Source organism: Rhinopithecus roxellana, chromosome 3 (genome assembly GCF_007565055.1).
Source record: "Rhinopithecus roxellana isolate Shanxi Qingling chromosome 3, ASM756505v1, whole genome shotgun sequence".
NCBI classification, from domain to species: domain Eukaryota; kingdom Metazoa; phylum Chordata; class Mammalia; order Primates; family Cercopithecidae; genus Rhinopithecus; species Rhinopithecus roxellana.
In genome coordinates this window covers 164365453-164386341 of record NC_044551.1, presented here as the reverse complement: position 1 = coordinate 164386341, position 20889 = coordinate 164365453, and the positions used below count along the sequence as shown (strand labels likewise).

At 41.7% G+C, this 20889-nt stretch overlaps 1 protein-coding gene across 1 annotated transcript in view; it reads right to left on the bottom strand.

Moving 5' to 3' along the window:
* Window positions 1–1133: 1133 nt before the first annotated feature.
* The window catches only part of CCNB3 (cyclin B3), a 47046-nt gene continuing 27290 nt past the window's right edge, over window positions 1134–20889 (bottom strand). The window contains exon 9 of the mRNA XM_030926680.1: window positions 1134–1304. Within this exon, the coding sequence (XP_030782540.1) occupies window positions 1134–1304 (171 nt within the window). The remainder of the gene's footprint in view (window positions 1305–20889) is intronic.

Genomic DNA, 20889 nt, shown 5'->3' with positions numbered 1-20889 from the left:
TCACTACAGCCTCAACCTCCTGGGCTTAAGGGATCCTCCTGCCTCAGCCTCCTATGTAGCTGGGACCACAGGTATGTGCCACAATACCCAGCTAATCTTTTTTATTTTTTTGTAGAGATGGGGTGTCACTTTGTTCTCTAGGCTGGTCTTAAATTCTTGGGCTCAAGCAGTCCTCTTGCCTTAGCCTCCCAAAGTGCTGGGATTACAGGCATTGAAATACCATGTCCAGCTTTACTTTTTACTTTTTTAAACTTTTTTATTAAAAATGAAGACACGAACACACACATTAGCCTAGGCCTAGAAACAGTCAAGATCATTAATATCACTGTCTTCCACCTCCACATCTTGTCCCATTGGAAGCTCTTCAGGGGTCATAATATGCATGGAGCTGTCATCTCCTACAACAATGCCTTCTTCTGGAAAACCTCCCTAAGGACATGCCTGAGGCTATTTTACAGTTAACTTTTTTTTTTTTTTTAAATAACAGTATACTGTAAACCGGATCAGGCACAGTGACTCACACTTGTAATCCCAGTGCTTTGGGAGGCCAAGGCAGGAGGATTGCTTGAGGCCAGGAGTTCAAGACCAGCCTGGGCAAAATGAGACCCCCACCCCTACAAAAAATTTTCTGAAAATTAGCCAGGCACTGTGGTGCATGCCTATAGTCCTAGCTACTCGAGAGGCTGTGGTGGGAAGATTGCTTGAGCCCAGGAGTTTGAGGTTACGGTGAGCTATGATCACATCATTGCACTCCGGCCTAGGCAACAGAGCGAGACCTTGTCTCTAATAAAATAATAATAAAACAATTAAAAGTATAGTGAACACATAAACTAGTAACAGTTTATATCATTATCAAGCATTATGTACTGTACGTAATTGTATGTGCTATACTTTTATGACTTGCAGTGCAGTAGGTTTGTTTACACCAGCATCACCATATGAGTAATGCATTACATTACAACATTACAAAAGATAAGATGTCACTAGGTGATAAGACTTTTTCAGCTCCATTATACTCTTACAGGACCACTATAGTATAAGCAGTCCATCATTGACCAAAACATTGTTATGCAGCACATAACAATGAATATATATGAATATATATTCATTCACTGGGTTGGACGGAAACTTGATTAGTTCTCCAGGCCATAGGGACTCAGGCTCACCTCAAATTTTGCTGCAATCATAAAGGCAGCGGCACCAAGGAGTTGTAACTTATCCTTCTTGCATACTGCCTTCATTAGGTAGAGATCCACCAGCTTCACTGCCAAGTACAGGGTCTCATGGGTCATCTCAAAGGACACCTGGAGGAATACACACACGACACAGATCTGCATATTGTCCAGCTCCAAAGTCGCCTCCAGACAGATCTAGCTACCTGGATGGTCTGCAACATCAAGAACAGTCCTGGCTAGCTGGGACTCTGCTACGAATACAGAAACTGCTTTAGCTAGATTCCTGTGTATATCTCCTGTGCCTCTGAGGACACTGGCATTATCTATCCTTACACATTTGGGTAGTTGACCAGCCTTACAAATCAGAGAGAAATGCTCTACCTTCTCTATAAAAGTCTTGAGTGGACACATCCTCTCCCTTTGATCTCTGATACTTAGATTCTTGCTTTCTCCATTTGCTGCCAACTTGTACAGTGACCTCCCAAAGGAGATGTTTATTTAGCTCTGAAATATGGAAACTCATTTATCAGTTTATTCATGTACTACTTTCTCTTCCCAACTAGATATGCTATTAGAATATATCAATTGGGAGTAGCACAATTCAGAAGTGAGCTAAGGGACTGGAGAAGTCAGACTGGGATTAAAGTATTAATAATATAACCCCCTTCCCTTCTTTTCGTTTTCTGACTCATTTGGCTTCTCTCTCGTTTTTTTCTTAGTTTAGCTTATGGTTTGTCAATTGTATTTATCTTTTCAAAAAACGTTTTATTTTGTTGATCTTTTGCATTTTTTTTTTTTTTAGTCTCTATTTCATTTAGTCTTGCCCTGGTCTTTATTCTTTCTTTCCTTCTACTAATTTTGGGTTAAAGCAGTTCTTGCTTTTCCAGTTCCTTAAGGTGCCTTGTTAGATTGTTTGATATTTGACCACTTTTAAAAATTTATTTATTTTTAAATTTTTATTTATTTATTTATTTATTTATTTATTTATTTATTTATTTATTTATTTTGAGATGGAGTCTGGCTCTGTCCCCCAGGCTGGAGTGCAGTGGCATGATATTAGCTCACTGCAAGCTCCGCCTCCTGGGTTCATGCCATTCTCCTGCCTCAGCCTTCTGAGTAGCCGGGACTACAGGCGCCTGCCACCACGCCTGGCTAATTTTTTGTATTTTTAGTAGAGACGGGGTTTCACTGTGTTAGCCAGGATGGTCTCGATCTCCTGACCTCGTGATCCGCCCGCCTTGGCCTCCCAAAGTGCTGGGATTACAGGTGTGAGCCACCAAGCCCGGCTGATATTTGTCTACTTTTTAAATAAAATTTTGCTATAAATTTTCCTCTTAGTACCACTTTTGTTTTATCCCATAGGTTTTGGTATGTTGTATTTCTATTTTCATTTGTTTCAAGAATTTGATTTCCTTCTTAATTTCATTGACCCATTTGTCATTCAGGGGCATGTTGTTTAATGTCCATGTATTTGTACAGTTTCCCAACTTCCTCTTACTATTGATTTCTAGTTTCTTTTCTTATGTATCCTTGTCTTGCCTTCACCAACTCCAAGAAACCATCTCCTATAGCCCTAGTCCCATGGTTTGTGCTGGCCTGTGCAGTACCTTTCTGCAAATTAGAAAAAAAGTGCCTTCTTTGGGTGAATGCAGCCCTTCAAGCATACATCTTATCAAGTAGATAATACCTTTATATGAATTAGCCAAAGGCTACTGCTACCTCAGGGCACAGCAGCCCCATAGCCAGAATGCACAGCTTGGCAAACAAAGTGTGAGCTAGAGTCTATTGGCGGTTTCAGTCTTGGCTAGAGACCCTGTACAGGAATAATTTGCACATCTATACACAAGAGTCCCACCCAATCTTCAGTGATGCTTCTTCCTCACAACCCCTTGGGTTCTTAGGATTCAAGAATAAAATCTGTCCTCATCCAACAACTCAACCAATGCATGAATATTCTCTTTAACATCTCCACCAAGTAGTTGTTTAGATCCTGCCATACAAACCTCCAAATATAGCCCAATGTCTTTTTGAATGGCTTTAACAGAAAATTCTCCCTTATATTGAGTGACATTACCCTCCCTGTAAGTTTCACTTAATTGGACCTCTCCTTGTATAGGTTACTCTTAATGACTGGTACCTAGATGATCCAAAAAATAGTCAATGAGAAGCACTTGAAATTGACATATATTTTCATGGATGAATGATTGTCTGAAGATGGTCAAATATAATGGTTCAGCAATACACACATTATATTTCTGAATAACAGAAATACCAAGAAACAGTTCTTATTGTTTCTGGAATACGGCCTTGGATCTACTCAGAAACCTGTTCTATGTTAGTTTCCTATTGGTGCCTGATATAGTTTGGATGTTGTCCCCTCTAGATCTCATGTTGAATTGTAATCCCCAATGTGGGAGGTGGGGCCTGGTGAGATGTGTTTGGGTTATGGGAATGGAGCCTGCACAGCTTGGTGCTGTTCTGGCAATAATGAGTTCTTGTGAGATCTGGCTGTCTAAAAGTGTGTGGCACCTTACCCCACCCTCTTGCTCCTGCTTTTGCCATGTGACAGCCTGCTCCTGCTTTGCCTTCTGCCAAAAGTACAAGCTCCCTGAAGGGGGCCCCTCAGAAGCCAAGCAGATAGCAGTGCCATGCTTATACACCCTACAGATCTGTGAATCAATTAAACTTCTATTTTTTTTTTTTTTTGAGAGACAGGGTCTCACTACATTGCCCAGGTTGATCTCAAACTCCTGGCCTCAAGCAATCCTCCCAAAGTGCTGGGATTACAGGCATGAGCCACCATGCCCAGCCAAGCCTCTGCAAAAGAAAAATAAATCTTGGGACCCCAAAATCACTAAGCTAAAGAGAAAAGTCAAGCTGGGAACTGCTTAAGGCAAGTCTGTCTTCTATTCTATTCAGTCATCCCTCTGCTTAATGAGATAAATGAGTATCTGATTGGTTCCTTTGGTAAGGCTAATCAGAAACTCAAAAGAATGCAAACCATTTGTCTCTTATCTACATATGACCTGGAAGCCCCCTCCCCACTTCGAGTTGTCCCACCTTTCCAGAGTGAACCAGTGTACATCTTACATATATTGACTCATGTCTCATTTCTCCCTAAAATGTATAAAACCAAGCTGTGCCCTGACTACCTTGGGCACATGTCATCAGGACCTCCTGAGGCTGTGTCATGGAAGCAAAATAAACTTTCTAAATTGACTGAGACCTGTCTCAGATATTTTGGATTAACACCTCTCTTTAGAATAAATTACCCAGTCTCAGGTATTTCTTTGTAACAGTGCAAAAATTGCCTAACACAGAAAATGGGTACCAAAGAATGGGGCATTGTGATAAAGATACCTGAAAATATGGAAGCAAATTTGGAACTGGGAAATGGGCAGAGGATAGAAACATTTGGAGGGCTCAGAAGAAGAGAGGAAGATGAGGGGAAGTTTGAAACTTCTTAGAGACTGGTTAAATGGCCAAATGCTGACCTAAATGCTGATACTGACATGGACAGTGAAGTCCAGGCTAAAGAGGCCTCAGATGGAAATGAGAAATTTATTAGGAACTACAGCAAAAGTCACCCTTGTTATATGCCTTAGCAAAGAACTTGGCTATATTGTTAAGGGAAGAGACCACCTCTCATATTGTCTTATGACCAATTTCTGCCTCAAAGAAAAAGTAGGAGTTCAAGAAAAGACAGAAGTGAAATCAGTAGTCAAACAGCCCGGTATTGCATTTCAGGCCTGGTAGTTAAAAATTGACCCCTGACCTAGCCGGTTATGTTATCTATAGATACCAGACATCATCTGGAAAAGCACTGTGAAAATCCTTGTCCTGTTCTGTTCCATTCTGATTACCGGTGCATGCAGCCTCGTCACGTACCCACTGCTTGCTCAATCGATCATGACCCTCTCACACGGACCCCCTTAGAATTGTAAGCCTTAAAAGGAACAGGAATTGCTCACTCAGGGAGCTCGGTTTTTGGAGACATGAGTCCACCAACGCTCCCAGCTAAATAAAGCCCTTCCACAACTCGGTGTCTGAGGGGTTCTTGTGTGCGGCTCGTCCTGCTACATTTCTTGGTTCCCTGACCGGGAAGCAAGGTGATTAATGGATGGTCGAGGCAGCCCGTTAGGTGGCTTAGGCCTGCCCTGTGGAACATCCCTGTGGGGGACTCCAGTCAGCTTGAGTGACGTGGATCCTGAGAGTGCTCCCGGGTAGGCAATTGCCCCAGTGGAACGCCTCACCAGAGCAGTGCATGGCAGGCCCCTGTGGAGGATCAATGCAGTGGCTGAATACCAGGAAGGAACTGGCACTTGGAGTCTGGAAATCTGAAATTTGGTAAGACTGGTCTTTGGAACTTAGCCACTCCATTTGAGTGGAAGCATGGCCTGATCACCCATGACGTGTCTGTACTGGCACTTTCGTTTTTGTTTTTGACTTGACTTGGATTGCTTGATACTTTGGTTTTGGTTTTGACCTGGCTTGGATTTCTTGATACTCTGATTTTGGTTTTGATTCTGGTTTGGTGTAAACTGTAAAAGTGTGTGTGTGCCCTCTTTACTCGTTCTTTGTTTTGTGGTGTGCATGTGGTGTGAGTGTGGTGTTTTATCTCAAGGAAACATGGTTCAGGCACAAAGTAAGCCTATCCCACTAGGAACTATGTTGAAAAATTTCAAAAAGGGATTTAAGGGAGACTATGGAGTTACTATGACACCAGGAAAACTTAGAACTTTGTGTGAGATAGACTGGCCAGCATTAGAGGTGGGCTGGCCATCAGAAGGAAGCCTGGACAGGTCCTTTGTCTCGAAGGTATAGCACAGGGTAACCTGTAAGCCAGGGCACCCAGATCAGTTCCCGTATATAGAGTCTTGGTTATAGCTAGTTTTAGATCCCCCATAGTGGTTAAGAGGACAGGGAGCAGCAGTACTAGTAGCAAAGGGACAGTTAGTTAAGGAAGGTTGTCAGTCCACCCACCGAGGGAAGTTGGCACCAAAAGTCCTGTCTGAGCCAACACCAGAAGAATCATGGCAGGAATTGGTATCAGCAGTGCCTCCTCCTTATTGAGAGGAAGGGCTCCCCACTCCTGAGCCCACAGCACCTCCACCTCCACAAGATATCCATACTCCCAGACCACCCAGAGTAGACAAAAGAAAAAGTGAAGCTGTGGGAGAAACTCCTCCTTTGGCAGCTCACTTACGGCCCAAAACTGAAATCCAAATGCCCCTGAGAGAACAGCAATATACTGGGGTAGATGAGGATGGACACACGGTGAAAAGGCAGCCTTTGTGTATCAACCTTTCACCTCTGCTGACCTCCTCAATTGGAAAAATAATACTGCATCTTACACCAAAAAGCCTCAAACTTTAATTGACTTGCTCCAAACTATTATACAGACTCATAATCCTTCTTGGGATGATTGCCACCAGTTGCTCATGTACCTCTTTAATACAGATGAAAGGCAAAGGGTGCTCCAGGCGGCAACTAAGTGGCTAGAGGAGCACATCCCAATCGATTACCAAAACCCCCAAGAATATAGAAGAATTCAGCTGCCAGGAACAGACCCTCAATGGGAACTGAACGAGGGGCCAGACATGGAGAGGCTAAGACAGTACCGTGAGGCATTGATATAAGGTCTAAAGAAAGAGGCTCAAAAGGCTACAAATGTAAATATGGTCTCTGAGGTCATCCAAGGAAAAGAGAGTACAGCGCAATTCTATGAACAACTGTGTGAGGCTTACTGTATGTACACTCCTTTTGATCCAGATAGCCCTGAAAATCAGCGCATGATTAATACGGCCTTAGTTAGTCAAAGCACGGAAGGTATCAGGAGAAAGTTGCAGAAACAGGCTGGGTTTGCAGGTATGAATATCTCACAGTTACTGGAAAAAGCCAATCAAGTGTTTGTGAATAGAGATGCAACAAGTCCCACAGAAAGCCATAAAGAAGGCGAACGCCAGGCCAGGTGAAACATTGAGTTACTGGCCACGGCCATTACGGGATTTCCCCTGAAAGGACAGGGAAACGGGGGTTCTGGGAAGAATACCCAATCTAATTGCCCACGCTTGCAACATAACCAATGCACCTATTGTAAGGAAATAGGACATTGGAAAGATAAGTGTCCCCAACTGAAGGAAAAGCAAGGTGATTCAGAGCAAAAGACCTAAGATAAAGACGAGGGTGCTTTGTTCAATCTGGCTGAAGGGCTATTAGACTGAAGGGGGCCGGGATCAAGTGCCCTCAAGGAGCCCACAGTCAGGATTACAATTAGGGGCAAGGACATTAAGATTTTGGTTGATACTGGTGCTGAGCATTCAGTAGTGACCACCCTGGTTGTCCCCTTATCCAAGAAAACCATTGATATAATCAGAGCAACAGGAGTTTCCACTAAGCAGGCTTTCTGTCTACTGCAGTCCTGCTCACTGGGGGGACATGAAATAGTTCACCAGTTCTTGTATATGCCTGACTGTCCCTTGCCTTTGCTGGGAAGAAACTTGCTTAGCAAGCTGAGAGCCACCATCTCCTTTACAAAACAGGGCTTTTTACAGCTAAAGTTACCAGGAACAGGAGTTATTATGACCCTTACGGTCCCCAGAGAAGAATAATGGAAACTTTTTCTGACCGAGCCAGGCCAAGAGATTAAACCAGCTCTAGTTAAGCAATGGCCCCAAGTATGGGCGGGGGATAATCCTCTGGGACTGGCGGTCAAACAAGCCCCTGTACTCACAGAAGTTCAAACAAGCCCCTGTACTCATAGAAGTTAAGCCTGGGGCCCAGTCAATTAGACAAAAGCAGTATCCGGTTCCCAGAGAATCTCTCAAAGGAATCCAGGTTCATCTCAAGCACTCGAAAGCCTTTGGAATTATAGTTCCTTGCCAGTCTCCACGGAACATCCCCCTCCTCCCTGTCCCTAAGCCAGGGACCAAGGACTACCGGCCAGTACAGGACTTGTGCTTGCTCAACCAAGCTACAGTGACTCTGCACCCTACAGTTCCTAACCTTTACACATTGTTAGGGCTTCTGCCAGCTGAGGACAGCTGGTTTACCTGTCTGGACTTAAAAGATGCCTTCTTTAGCATCAGACTAGCTCCTGAGAGCCAGAAGCTGTTTGCCTGTCAGTGGGAAGATCCGGAGTCAGGTGTCACTACTCAGTACACTTGGGCCCAGCTTCCCTAAGGGTTCAAGAACTACCCTACTATCTTCGGGAAGGCCCTGGCTCGAGACCTGCAAAAGTTTCCTGCTAAAGACCTAGGCTTACTCCAGTACGTGGACAACCTTCTGCTGGGACGCTCCATAGCAGTTGGGTGCACAAAAGGGACAGATGCCCTGCTTCTGCACCTGGAGGACTGTGGGTATAAGGTGCCTAAGAAGAAAGTTCAGATCTGCAGACAGCAGGTACACTATCTGGGATTCACTATTCGGAAAGGGGAGCGCAGCCTGGGGTCAGAAAGAAAGCAGGTCGTCTGCAGCCCACCGGAACCTAAAACCAGAAGGCAAGTAAGGAAATTCCTAGAAGCTGTGGGGTTTTGCAGATTATGGATTCCAAACTTTGCAGTACTAGCCAAGCCTTTGTACGGGGTTACAAAGGGGGGCAACCAGGAGCTTTTTGAATGGAGGCCTCCACAACAGCAAGCCTTTTGTGAGTTAAAGGAAAAACTTATGTCGGCCCCAGCCCTAGGACTACCAGATTTGACAAAGCCCTTTACATTCTATGTGTCAGAAAGAGAAAAAATGGCAGTTGGAGTTTTAACCCAGACTGTGGAGCCCTGGCCAAGGCCAGTGGCCTATCTCTCAAAACAACTAGACGGGGTTCCCAAAGTCTAGACCCCATGTCTAAGGGCCCTGACAGCGACGGCCCTGTTACCACAAGAAGCAGATAAACTAACCCTTAGGCAAAACCTCAACATAAAGGCCCCCCCATGTTGTGGTAACTTTGATGAATACCAAAGGATATCATTGGCTAACAAATGCTAGATTAACCAAGTACCAAAGGTTGCTATGTGAAAATCCCCGCATAACCATTGAAGTCTGTAACACCCTAAATCCTGCCACCCTGCTCCCAGTATCAGAGAGCCCGGTCGAGCATTAACTGTGTAGAAGTGTTGGACTCAGTTTATTCTAGCAGACCTGACCTTCGGGACCAGCCATGGGCATCAGTAGACTGGGAGTTATTCATGGATGGGAGCAGCTTCATCAACCCACAAGGAGAAAGAGGTGCAGGATATGCGGTGGTAACTTTGGATGCTGTCATTGAAGCCAAACCGTTGCCACAGAGCACTTCAGCCCAGAAGCCTGAGCTCATTGCTTTAACTCGGGCTCTAGAATTCAGTGAAGGTAAGACTGTAAACATCTACACTGACTCTTGATATGCCTTGCTAACCCTCCAAGTGCATGGAGCATTATATAAGGAAAAGGGCCTTTTAAACTCTGGGGGAAAGGACATAAAATATCAATAAAAAATTCTACAATTATTAGAGGCAGTGTGGAAACCTTAGAAGGTGACAGTCATGCACTGCAGGGGACACCAGCGAGCCTCCACCTCAGTGGCCTTAGGAAATTCCCAAGCTGACTCAGCAGCTCTAAAAGCAGCATCTACCCCTTATCAGGCATCAGTAGCAGCCCCCTTACTCCCTCAAACACCTGACCTGGTACCTACCTATTCTAAGAAAGAAAAAGACTTTTTCCACACAGAAGGGGGGCAAGTAATAAAAGAAGTATGGATCAGACTGCCAGATAGGAGGGTAGCTGTGCCGCAGTTGCTGGGAGCCACAGTCGTACTGGCTGTGTACGAAACCACTCATCTAGGTCAAGAGTCACTTGAAAAGTTGTTAGGCCAGTACAGTGAGATGTAGGCCACTACATCTCACACTTGCCAGCCCTTGCCGAAGCAGTAGTACAACGGTGCATTACTTGCCGACAGCACAATGCGAGGCAAGGCCCCACTGTTCCACCTGGCACACAAGCTTATGGAGCGGCTCCTCTTGAGGATCTTCAGGTAGATTTCACAGAAATGCTGAAATGTGGAGGTAACAAGTATTTGCTGGTTCTTGTGTGTACTTACTCTGGGTGGGTGGAGGCTTATCCAACATGAACTGAAAAGGCCTACAAAGTAACCCCGTGTGCTTCTCTGAGATCTTATTCCTAGGTTTGGACTGCCCTTACGAATTGGCTCAGATAGGGGCTGGTGTTTGTGGCTGACTTGGTACAGAAGACAGCAAAGGCATTAGGAATCACTTGGAAGCTACATGCCACCTACCGACCTCAGAGTTCTGGAAAGGTGGAGCGAATGAATCGGACCATCAAAAACAGTTTAGGGAAAGTATGTCAGGAAACAGGATTAAAATGGATACAGGCCCTTCCTATGGTATTGTTTAAAATTAGATGCACTCCTTCTAAGAAAACAGGATGATCCCCTTATGAAATACTGTATCATAGGCCTCTTCCTATACTATGGGAGCTTCCAGGTGAAATTGAGTTACAGCAACAGCTACAGGCTTTGGGAAAAATTACACAGACAATCTCAACTTGAGTAAGTTAGAGGTGTCCCGTCAGCTTATTCTCCCCAGTTCACCCTTTCTCTCCAGGTGATCACCTGTAGATCAAGGACTGGAACGTAGCCCTTTTGTGGCCACAGTGGAAAGGACCTCAGACCATAATCCTGACCACCCCCACGGCTGTAAAGGTAGAAGGAATCCCAGCCTGGATCCACCACAGCTGTGTGAAACCTGGAGCCACTGAAACCTGGGAGGCAAAACCAAGCCCAGACAACCCCTGCAAAGTGACTCTGAGGAGGACAACAAGCCCTGCTCTAGTCACACCCAGAAGCTGACTGGTCTACACACGGCCAAAGCATGAGGGGAATCATCGTGGGACTCATTTTCCTTATAATTTGGACTTGTATAGTAAAAACTTCCACCAATTTTCCCTGCATGGAGTACTGCTCTCAGTGTATATACATCAGGTTACTGAGGTAGTGCAACAAGTTAAAACAATCTTTCTGTTCTATAGTTACTATGAATACCTAGGAACTTTAAAAGGAACATGTTTATAAAATGACACCCAGTACAAGGTACGTAGCTCAGGAAACGACCACCTAGATGTGTGTTATGACCCCTCTGAGCCTCTCATATCCAGAGTTTTTGAAATAAGATTAAGGACTGAAGCCTGGTGGGGACTCGTAAATGATACAAGTAAAAGCCAAAACAGAAGAAAAAGGAGTGCCCAAATGCATAATCTTGAAATTTGATGCCTGTGCTGTCATTAATAATAGAGTTAGGAAGGGGATGTGGCTCTTTTGATTGGGAAAAAGGCTATATGACTGAAAATAAGTACATTTTTCATGAATTAGGACTGTGTGGAAATGAATTTAGATACTGGTCTTGTGTCATTTGCGCCACTTGGATAAAAAATGAAAAGGATCCAGTCTACCTTCAGAAAGGAAAAAGTGGCCCTTCCTATACTAAGGGACAATGTAACCCCTTAGAGCTGGTAATAACCAATCCCCTTGATCCTTGCTGGAAAAAAGGGGAGCATGTGGCCTTAGGAATCAGTGGGGCCAGACTGGATCCTTGAGTAAATATCTTAGTTCAAAGAGAAGTTTACAAATGCTCTCCTGAGTCAGTGTTTCAAACTTTCTATGATGAACTACATGTGCCAGTAATTCCAGGAAAAACAAGAAATTTGTTTTTGCAATTAGCCAAGCATGTAACCCAGTCTCTCAATGTCACTTCATGTTATGTATGTGGAGGAACTGTAATGGGAGATCAATGGCCATGGGAAGCCTGAGAATTAGTACCTACAGACCCAGTTCCTGATGAATTCCCGGCTCAAAAGAATCACCCTGATAATTTCTGCATCCTAAAAGCTTCAATTATTGGACAATATTGCATAGCTAGGGAAGGAAAAGAATTCACTCACCCCGCAGGACGACTTAGTTGTCTGGGACAGAAACTGTATAATGGTACCACAAAAACAGTCACTTGGTGGAGTTCAAATCACACAGAAAGGAATCCATTTAGTAAATTCCCAAAGCTGCAAACCGTGTGGACCCACCCAGAGTCCCACCAGGACTGGACAGCCCCCACTGAATTATACTGGATATTTGGGCATAGAGCTTACACCAAATTACCCAACCAGTGGGCAGGTAGTTGTGTTATTGGCACTATTAAATCATCTTTCTTCCTACTGCCTATAAAAACAGGCAAACTCCAGGGCTGCCGTGTCCATGCTTCCTGCAAAAAGAGAAGCATAGCTATAGGAAATTAGAAAGATGATGAATGGTCCCAAGAGAATCATACAATATTATGGGCCTGCTACTTGGGCACAAGACAGCTTGTGGGGATACCGGACCCCCCATTTACATGCTCAACCGAATCATACAGTTACAAGCTGTCTTAGAAATCATCATTAATAAAACTGGCAGAGCCTTGAGTATTCTGGCCTGGCAAGAAACTCAGATGAGAAATGCTATCTATCAAAATAGACTGGCTCTCAACTACTTGCTAGCAGCTGAAGGAGAGGTCTATAGGCAATTTAACCTTACTAATTGCTGTCTACAAACAGATGATCAAGGGCAAGTAGTTGAAGACACAGAGATATAACAAAACTGGCACATATGCCCATGCAAGTGTGGCATGGGTTTGATCTTGGGGTCATGTTTGGAAAATGGTTCCCAGCGCTAGGAGGATTTAAAACTCTTATAACAGGAGTTATAATAGTAATAGGAACCTGCTTACTACTCCCTTGTTTGCTACCTGTACTTCTTCAAACGATAAAAAGTTTCATCGCTACCTTAGTTCACCAAAATGCTTCAGCACAAGTGTACTATATGAATCACTATCGATGTGTCTTGCAAAAAGACACAGGTAGTGAGGATGAAAGTGAGAACTCCCACTAATGAGTGAGGTTCTCAAAGCGGGGAAATAAGGGAGGAGACCACCCCTCATATTGTCTTATGACCAATTTCTGCCTCAAAGAAAAAGTAGGAGTTCAAGAAAAGACAGAAGTGAATCAGTAGTCAGACAGCCCGGCACTGCATTCCAGGCCTGGTAGTTAAAAATTGACCCCTGACTTAACTGGTTATGTTATCTATAGATTCCAGACATTGTATGGAAAAGCACTGTGAAAACCCCTGTCCTGTTCTGTTCCGTTCTGATTACTGGTGCATGCAGCCCCTAGTCATGTACTCACTGCTTGCTCAATCGATCATGACCCTCTCATGCAGACCCCCTCAGAGTTGTAAGCCCTTGCCCTTAAAAAGGACAGGAATTGCTCACTCCGGGAGCTCAGATTTTGGAGACGTGAATCCACCAATGCTTCCAGCTGAATAAAGTCCTTTCCTTCCACAACTCCCTGTCTGAGGGGTTCTTGTCTGTGGCTTGTCCTGCTACATTGTGTCCATGCTCTAGGGATCTGTGGAAGTTTGAACTTAAAGTAACAACCTAGGGTATCTGGCAGAATAAATTTCTAAGCAGAAAAGTGTTCAAGATGGGGTCTGCCTGCTTCTCAAAGCCTACACTCAGATGCAGAAGCAAATAAATTACTTAAAGTTGGAAGTTTATATTTAAAGAGGAAGCAGAGTGCAGAAGTTTGGAAAATTTACAGCCTGGCCATGTAGTAGAAAAGAAAATACTGTTTTCAGGGGAAGAATCCAAGCAGGCTTGGGAACAACCACTGGCTAGAGAGATTTACATAACTAAAAAGGAGCCAAGTGCTGATAGACAAGACAATGAGAAAAAGGCATTTAAAGCTTTTCAGATGTATTCAAGGTAGCCCTTCCATCACAGACCCAGAGGCCTAGGAGGGTGAGTGGGGGGCTGCTTCCATGTGCAGCCTCAGGACACTGCTCCCTGCATCCCTGAAGCCCCAGCTGCAGCTCAAAGGGGCCCAACGGGGCCCAGGTACTTGGGCCCACTGCTCCAGTGGGTGCAAGCCATAAGCCCTGGCAGCTTCCATGTGGTGTTAAGTCTGTAGGCACACAGAATGCAAGAGTGAAGGAGGCTTGGCCCCCTCCACCTAGATTTCAGAGGATGTATGGAAAAACCTGGATGTCCAGACTGAATCCTGCTGCAGGGGTGGAACCCCCCTAGAGAACCTCTATGAGGGCAGTTAGAAGGGGAAATATGGGGATGAACCCCCTCACCAGAGTCCCCACTGGGACACTGCCTAGTGGAGCTGTGGGAAGGGGGCCACCATCCTCCAGACCCCAGAATTGTAGAGCCATGGGCAGCTTGCATCCTGAGCCTAGAAAAGCCACAGGAACTCAACTCCAGCCCATGAGAGAAGTTACCAGGGCTGAACCCCATAAAGTCACAGGGGCAGAGCTGCCCAAAGCCTTAGGAGCCCACCCCTTGCAGCAGTGTGCCCTGCATGTGGGACATGGAGTCAAAGGAGATTATTTTGGAACTTTACGATGTAATGATTTTATTACATTTAAGATTAAATGACAGGGCTTAAGATTTAAACCCTACTGGGTTTCAGACTTGTGTGGGGCCTATAGCCCCTTTTGTTCATTCTCCCTTTTGGAATAGGAGTATTTACCCAATACCTGTACCTCCATTGTATCTTGGAAGTAAATAACTTGTTTTGATTTTATAGGTTCATAGGTAAAAGGAACTTGCCTTGTCTCAGATGAGACTTTGGACTTGAGGCTAGAATGAGTTAAGATTTGGGGGGACTATTGGTAGGGGATTATTGTATTTTACAATGTGAGAAGCATGTGAAACTTGAGGGGCTGGGGTGAAATGATATAGTTTGGATGTTGTCCCCTCTAAATTTCATGATGAATTGTAATCCCCAGTGTTGGAGGTGGGGCCTTGTAGGAGGTGTTTGGGTCATGGGGACAGATCCCTCATGGCTTGATGCTATCCTCATCATAGTGAGTTCTTGCAAAATCTGGTTGTTTAAAAGTGCATGGCACTTCCCCCACTTGCTCCTGCTTTTGCCATGTGGTGTGCTTGCTCCTGCTTCACCTTCTGCGAAGAGTAAAAAGCTCCATGAGGGCTCCATGAGGCCTCCCTAGAAGCTGAGCAGACGCCAGCATCATGCTTATACAGCCTGCAGAACTGTGAGCCAATTAAACCTTTTTTGTTTAAATACATTACCCAGTCCCAAGTATTTCTTTATAGCAATGTGAGAATGATGTAACACAGTGCTATAATAAATTACCACAAATGTAATGCCTTACAACACCACCAATTCTTTATATTACAGATCTAGAGGCCAGAAGACCAAAATGAGTCTCGCGGGGTTAAAAATCAAGGTGTCATCAAGGCTGTGTTGCTTTCTGGAGGTTCTAGTAGAGAATCCATTTTCTTGTTTTTTTTTTCTAGCTTCTAGAGGCAGCCTGCATTCCTTGTTCTGTGGGCCCTTCCACCTTCAAAGCCAGCAATAGCCAGCCAAGTTGTTCTCACATTATATCACTCTCTGCCTCCCTTTTCTATATTTAAGAATCCTTGTGATTACATTGGGCTCACTTGGGTAATCGAGGATAATTGCACTATCTTAAATTAAGCTGATAGGCAACCTTAATTCCATCTGCTACCTTAATTCCCCTTTACTAGGTAAGGTAACATATGTACAGGTTCTATGGATTAGAAAATGGACATTTTATTCTGCCTACCACATTGTCTAAAGGAATGTCAGGAGAAAGGGATGGATGTGAAAAGTAATGACTACCATGTTAAGTATCAAGAAATTACAGTAAGGTGATTATGAAAAATAAAAAGAGCATAGGAATGGAAAGCAGCAGTTCTCTAAGGATAATGCCTCTATGAGCAAATGGCACAGCCAGTGCTTGCACAGCCTCCTACTACCTCACATAGGCACTTGGCCACTTATACATGCATTCATGCATGTTGGTATCAAGTGGTAACATCAAAGTGTGTGGGTTATATCTGAATGAATGTTTGAAATCTAGAGTCAATAAATATTTAAAACACCAGCTGTGTCAGTTATAGCAATTCTCCTTCCTTGAATATAAGATGACACCCTTCTAACATAATTCTACGACTTGGAACCACATAAAACAAGTCTAATCCTTGTTCTGGCAACCCTTTAACTACTGAAGATAGTTATTATGTCTCCTATAAACCTTTCCTATTCTAGAACAAATAACTTGACTTTCTCTAACTATTCTTCACATGATATGGTTTTCGGCCCTCTCAGCATCAGGCTCCAAACAAGCGTCTCTGTGCTGGTCAGAAAACAGGGGCAGTGCTGCAGGTAACTTCAAGCAGCTACAACAAATATGGACAAGAAGCCCTTCAGTACATTAGCAAGATTCTCTCCTTTCCTCACAAGTGCCTCTGGTTATAACACTCTCCCAATTCTTCAGAAACAACTGCTCTCCCTATCTAGAGGTGGGTAAGAAGAAACAAAAGGGAAGTAACAAATAAAACTATAGAACATATAAAGAATACTCTTAGTCTTGAACCAGGAGACAAATCTGATAAAATCCGCCTCAAATTCCAAAACTCAAAGATCACCTTCTACAAATACAGAGAAAATCAACCAGATGTATAAAAAAAAGAACAAGTAATTTTTAAAGGAGAAAAATCCTGAAGAATCAGAGTGTCTATCTACGCAATCTTTTTATTCCAAAGAACTGAAATATACTTTTAAAGAGTACACTCTCAACAAGGTCTGAGAGGACACTGAATCTATGAAAAGAGGACATTCTGGGATCCAGAAAGACTGATTTCTGATGAAAACAGGAACTAATTTAAACAATGTAATGGAGGCAATGAACAGCATGTTAGATACTGCCAAAACCAAATCAGTTATTCCAATGGCTACCTTAAGAAATTCTCCCAGAATTAAGAGATAAAAGAATATTGAAGATAATGAATAAAAACTTGAGGGAATAAATTCTGGAGACACACACACATACGAAGAGAAAAGGAAGAAGGGTAATAATGTCAAAAAATAAAAGATAAAAATTTATCTGAGTCAAAGAAATAATGAACTTTTAGATTGAAAGGACTCACAATATACCAGACAAAATTAAGGAAAACAGGCTCACATCCAGAAATGTCAAAAATGATTATCCATAGGGAAGATAATATATTACATATAATCTGGATCTAAAAGCCTAGACTATTTTAATTAAAATCAGAAGAAGGAATGAACTAAAATATGCAAATTATCTCAGCTTACTTGAGGGGAAATTAACAGACCAGGTCTATCAAAAGAGTTCATTAACTAAATACAGACTATATTCACATAAAAAGATATCATGCCACAGTTTAAAAGAATGTTGTAGATCTATACTTATATGGAAAGATGACTAAGACTTATTCCTAAAAAAGCAAGGTGCAGAGCAATGCGTACAGCATAACCTATTCATATTATTCATACAACAAAAATATGTAACCCACACAATTAAAAGCTATATTTCATGTATTGCTCATATAACTTAGGATTTTAAAAGGATAATTAAAAAAAACTTTAAAAAAAGTGATAAGACATACAATAAAGGATCTGTAAGGATACACCCAAACAATTTATAGTTGTTACCCCACAGAGTTAGGAGAAAAGGGTTATTATGTACACACACACAAACACACACACACACATATATACATATATGAACACTTACACATATACACTGTGAACAAATGCAAACCTGAAACAGCCAATCTTTCAGGATGGATCCTCAGTAACTACCTGGGCCAAAATTTGAAATACAGCCAAGTGACCATTTGCTGACTAGAGGTCACATAGGTGCTCAGAGGTCTGTGTAAAACTCACACATTTTTAATTTTGAGACTTTTGGAGTTCACTTGCCTTGGCCAATCAGAGTTACCAGCCAATGAAAGTTCCACTGTAACAACCAATCAGAACTCAGCTGTGTATACCATATACCAATCAGAACTAAGCAAGTGTGAATTTTTCATTTGCATAAATAGACCTGATTGGCAATCTGGGTGGGAACTTTTGCTGGAAAACCTAAACCCTTAATTTTTTTCTCAGGAGCACACCTTTATTTTACACTGAAGGCTGTATCTCCTGGCTTGCAAACTGTTCACTGGAATAAAGTCTCTTTCCTCAAAATTCCTTTTCAGAATTTTTCAGTTAAAATATTGTATAAATCAAGGAGGTTAAGGTAGGATGGCAGAGGTGAAGAAATGCCAGGAGAAATTAACTAAGCAATAGTATTTGTAGGTAGTTACCATACTGCTCTTAGGCTTTGATAAATTAGAAAAAATAAATTAGCATATGAATTATATAATTATTAAGCCAAAATTGATATAATGATCATTGTACCCTATAGAGAATACAGTTCTTCAGTGAATCATTTATGCAAAATTATTATACCTGAAACCAGGAAGAAAACCTTATTAACTTTAAGAAAGAAATTATTCAGGTCATATTTTCAATACACAATGAAATAAATCTAGAAATTTATAATAAAAGGATAAATCAAATAAAGAAAAGGAACATATTTTTAAAATGTTAAGCACTGAAAACACCAAAAAATAGGGTCAAAGAGGAAATAAAAATTGCGACTGCAGATTATTGAGAAAAATCAAGATAGCTACAAAACTATTTTTCAAAATTAATGGGATATACTCAGAACTATACTTAGAAGAAAATGTATAGCTTTGGATCTTTTGTTATGAAGTCAAGAATAATTAAAACAGACTTAGCATTCATTTCAAGAAGCTAGCGAAAACAACAAAATAAACCTTAGTAAAACAAGAATAAAATAAAAATAAAAGCAGATGTTAAATGAATTTTTAAAACAGAAAAGGTATCTATTTACCCATGAGCTGGTTCTTTGAAAAGACTAGAGGATTTTTAAAAAACTACTTGTGAGGAAAATTGAGAAAAAGATCATGTAGATATGAATGCAAGCACATGTGAGGAAGATAACGCATCATACAATGAGAAAAGAAATCATTATAAAGGGTTATAAAATATTATGTATAATCTATGATAATAACAATATATCCAAGAAATGGATACATTTTTAGGAAAATACAAACTACAAGGCCGGGCGCGGTGGCTCACACCTGTAATCCCGGCACTTTGGGAGGTCAAAGTGGGTGGATCATTTGAGGTCAGAAGTTTGAGACAAGCCTGGCCAACATGGTGAAACCCCCCCTGTACCAAAAGTGCAAAAATTAGCTGGGCAGTAGTGGCACACGCCTGTAATCCCAGCTACTCTGGAGGCTGAGGCAGGAGAATAGCTTCAGCCTGGGAGGCGGAGATTGCAGTGAGCCAAGATTGCGCCACTGCACTCCAGTCTGGGTGACAGAGTGAGACCCTATCTCAAAACAGAACAAAACAAAACAGGAAAATATAAACTACAAAAACGACTCAAGAAGGGCAAGAAAACCTTACGAGGCCAATAGCCATTGTTATTAGAAAAATTTCTCAAAGAATCACACACAAAAATGGCACTATAGACATTGATGGGTTCATGGAAAAGTTCCTCAAGGAAAATACAATTCCTGTGTTAAATTTAGTACTGCCAGAACATTTCCCGAATTACATTAAAAAGCTAGAGTAATCCTTTATAAAGACCTTTATTAAATCTTTATTAAACCACACTTAATAATGACAGCATCCTTCAACAGAAACTTAAAAAGGAATCTGATTTATGAGCAAAGATGCAAAAATTCTAAATAACCTATAAGCATATCAAGTCCAAGAGTAAATTAAACAAATCATGACTAATTTCAGCAAAGTACATGAACATAAAATACATTAAGAAATCAACTGTTTCCCAATAAACTCACAATAAATCTTGGAAAAAGGATAACACTTATAACATTTAAAAAATTCTCAATACTCAAGAAAAACATTTTTAAGTTAGTGGGACCAACATGAAGACAATTTTTTCAAACTTGAAATTGTAAAATAACTGGGAAGTAAATAGACACAACATAACTGGCTTGGTAAGTTCGATATTATAAAGTCTGTGAATTTTTCCTGAATTAATCCTAACGGGCTATTTTTGAAAACTTGACAAAATTATTCTACAGCTCACCTGGAAGAATTAATATGCAAGAACAACCAGGAATATTTTATAAAAGATGAGCAAAGAGGCAATAACTATATTACAAAGCCATAATAATAAAAACAGCATACTACTGATGTTAGAGTGGACAAATAGATCAATGGGAGAACTGGAAAGACTACAAACAAACTGAAGTATATATGATAAAGGTGTCATTTCAAACCAGTGTATAATGAAAATAAATGGTGTTAGAATAACTGGATAATCATTGGAGAAAGGTGTTTAGATTCTGACACCAAACAGACTAAGGATTTACAAGTAGAAATGAAACTATAAATATTCTAGAAAAAAATTTGGAGAAATATTTATATAATTCTGGGCTAATGACTTTCCTAAGCAAGAAACAAATCTTAAAGCTATAAGGGAAAGAACTGATAAACCTGACTACTTAAAATGCCAATGCTTCTGTACATCTAACTAAAATAACACATTAAAATGTTTCACTTATCGGATGGTAAAAAATATAAGTTCTTGTGTTGATAAGATTATGGGAAAATAAGCATTTTCATTCAGTAATGGTAAAAGCATAAATGGTCATGACATTTCAGGACAGTTGTCAACATGTACAAAAATTTTTCATGTGCATGTTTTGATCTAATAACGCTATTCCTAGTCATTTGGTCCAAAGAAACAATAGTAAAATTATAAAAAATGCACATATATGTATATTCACTACAGGGTTAT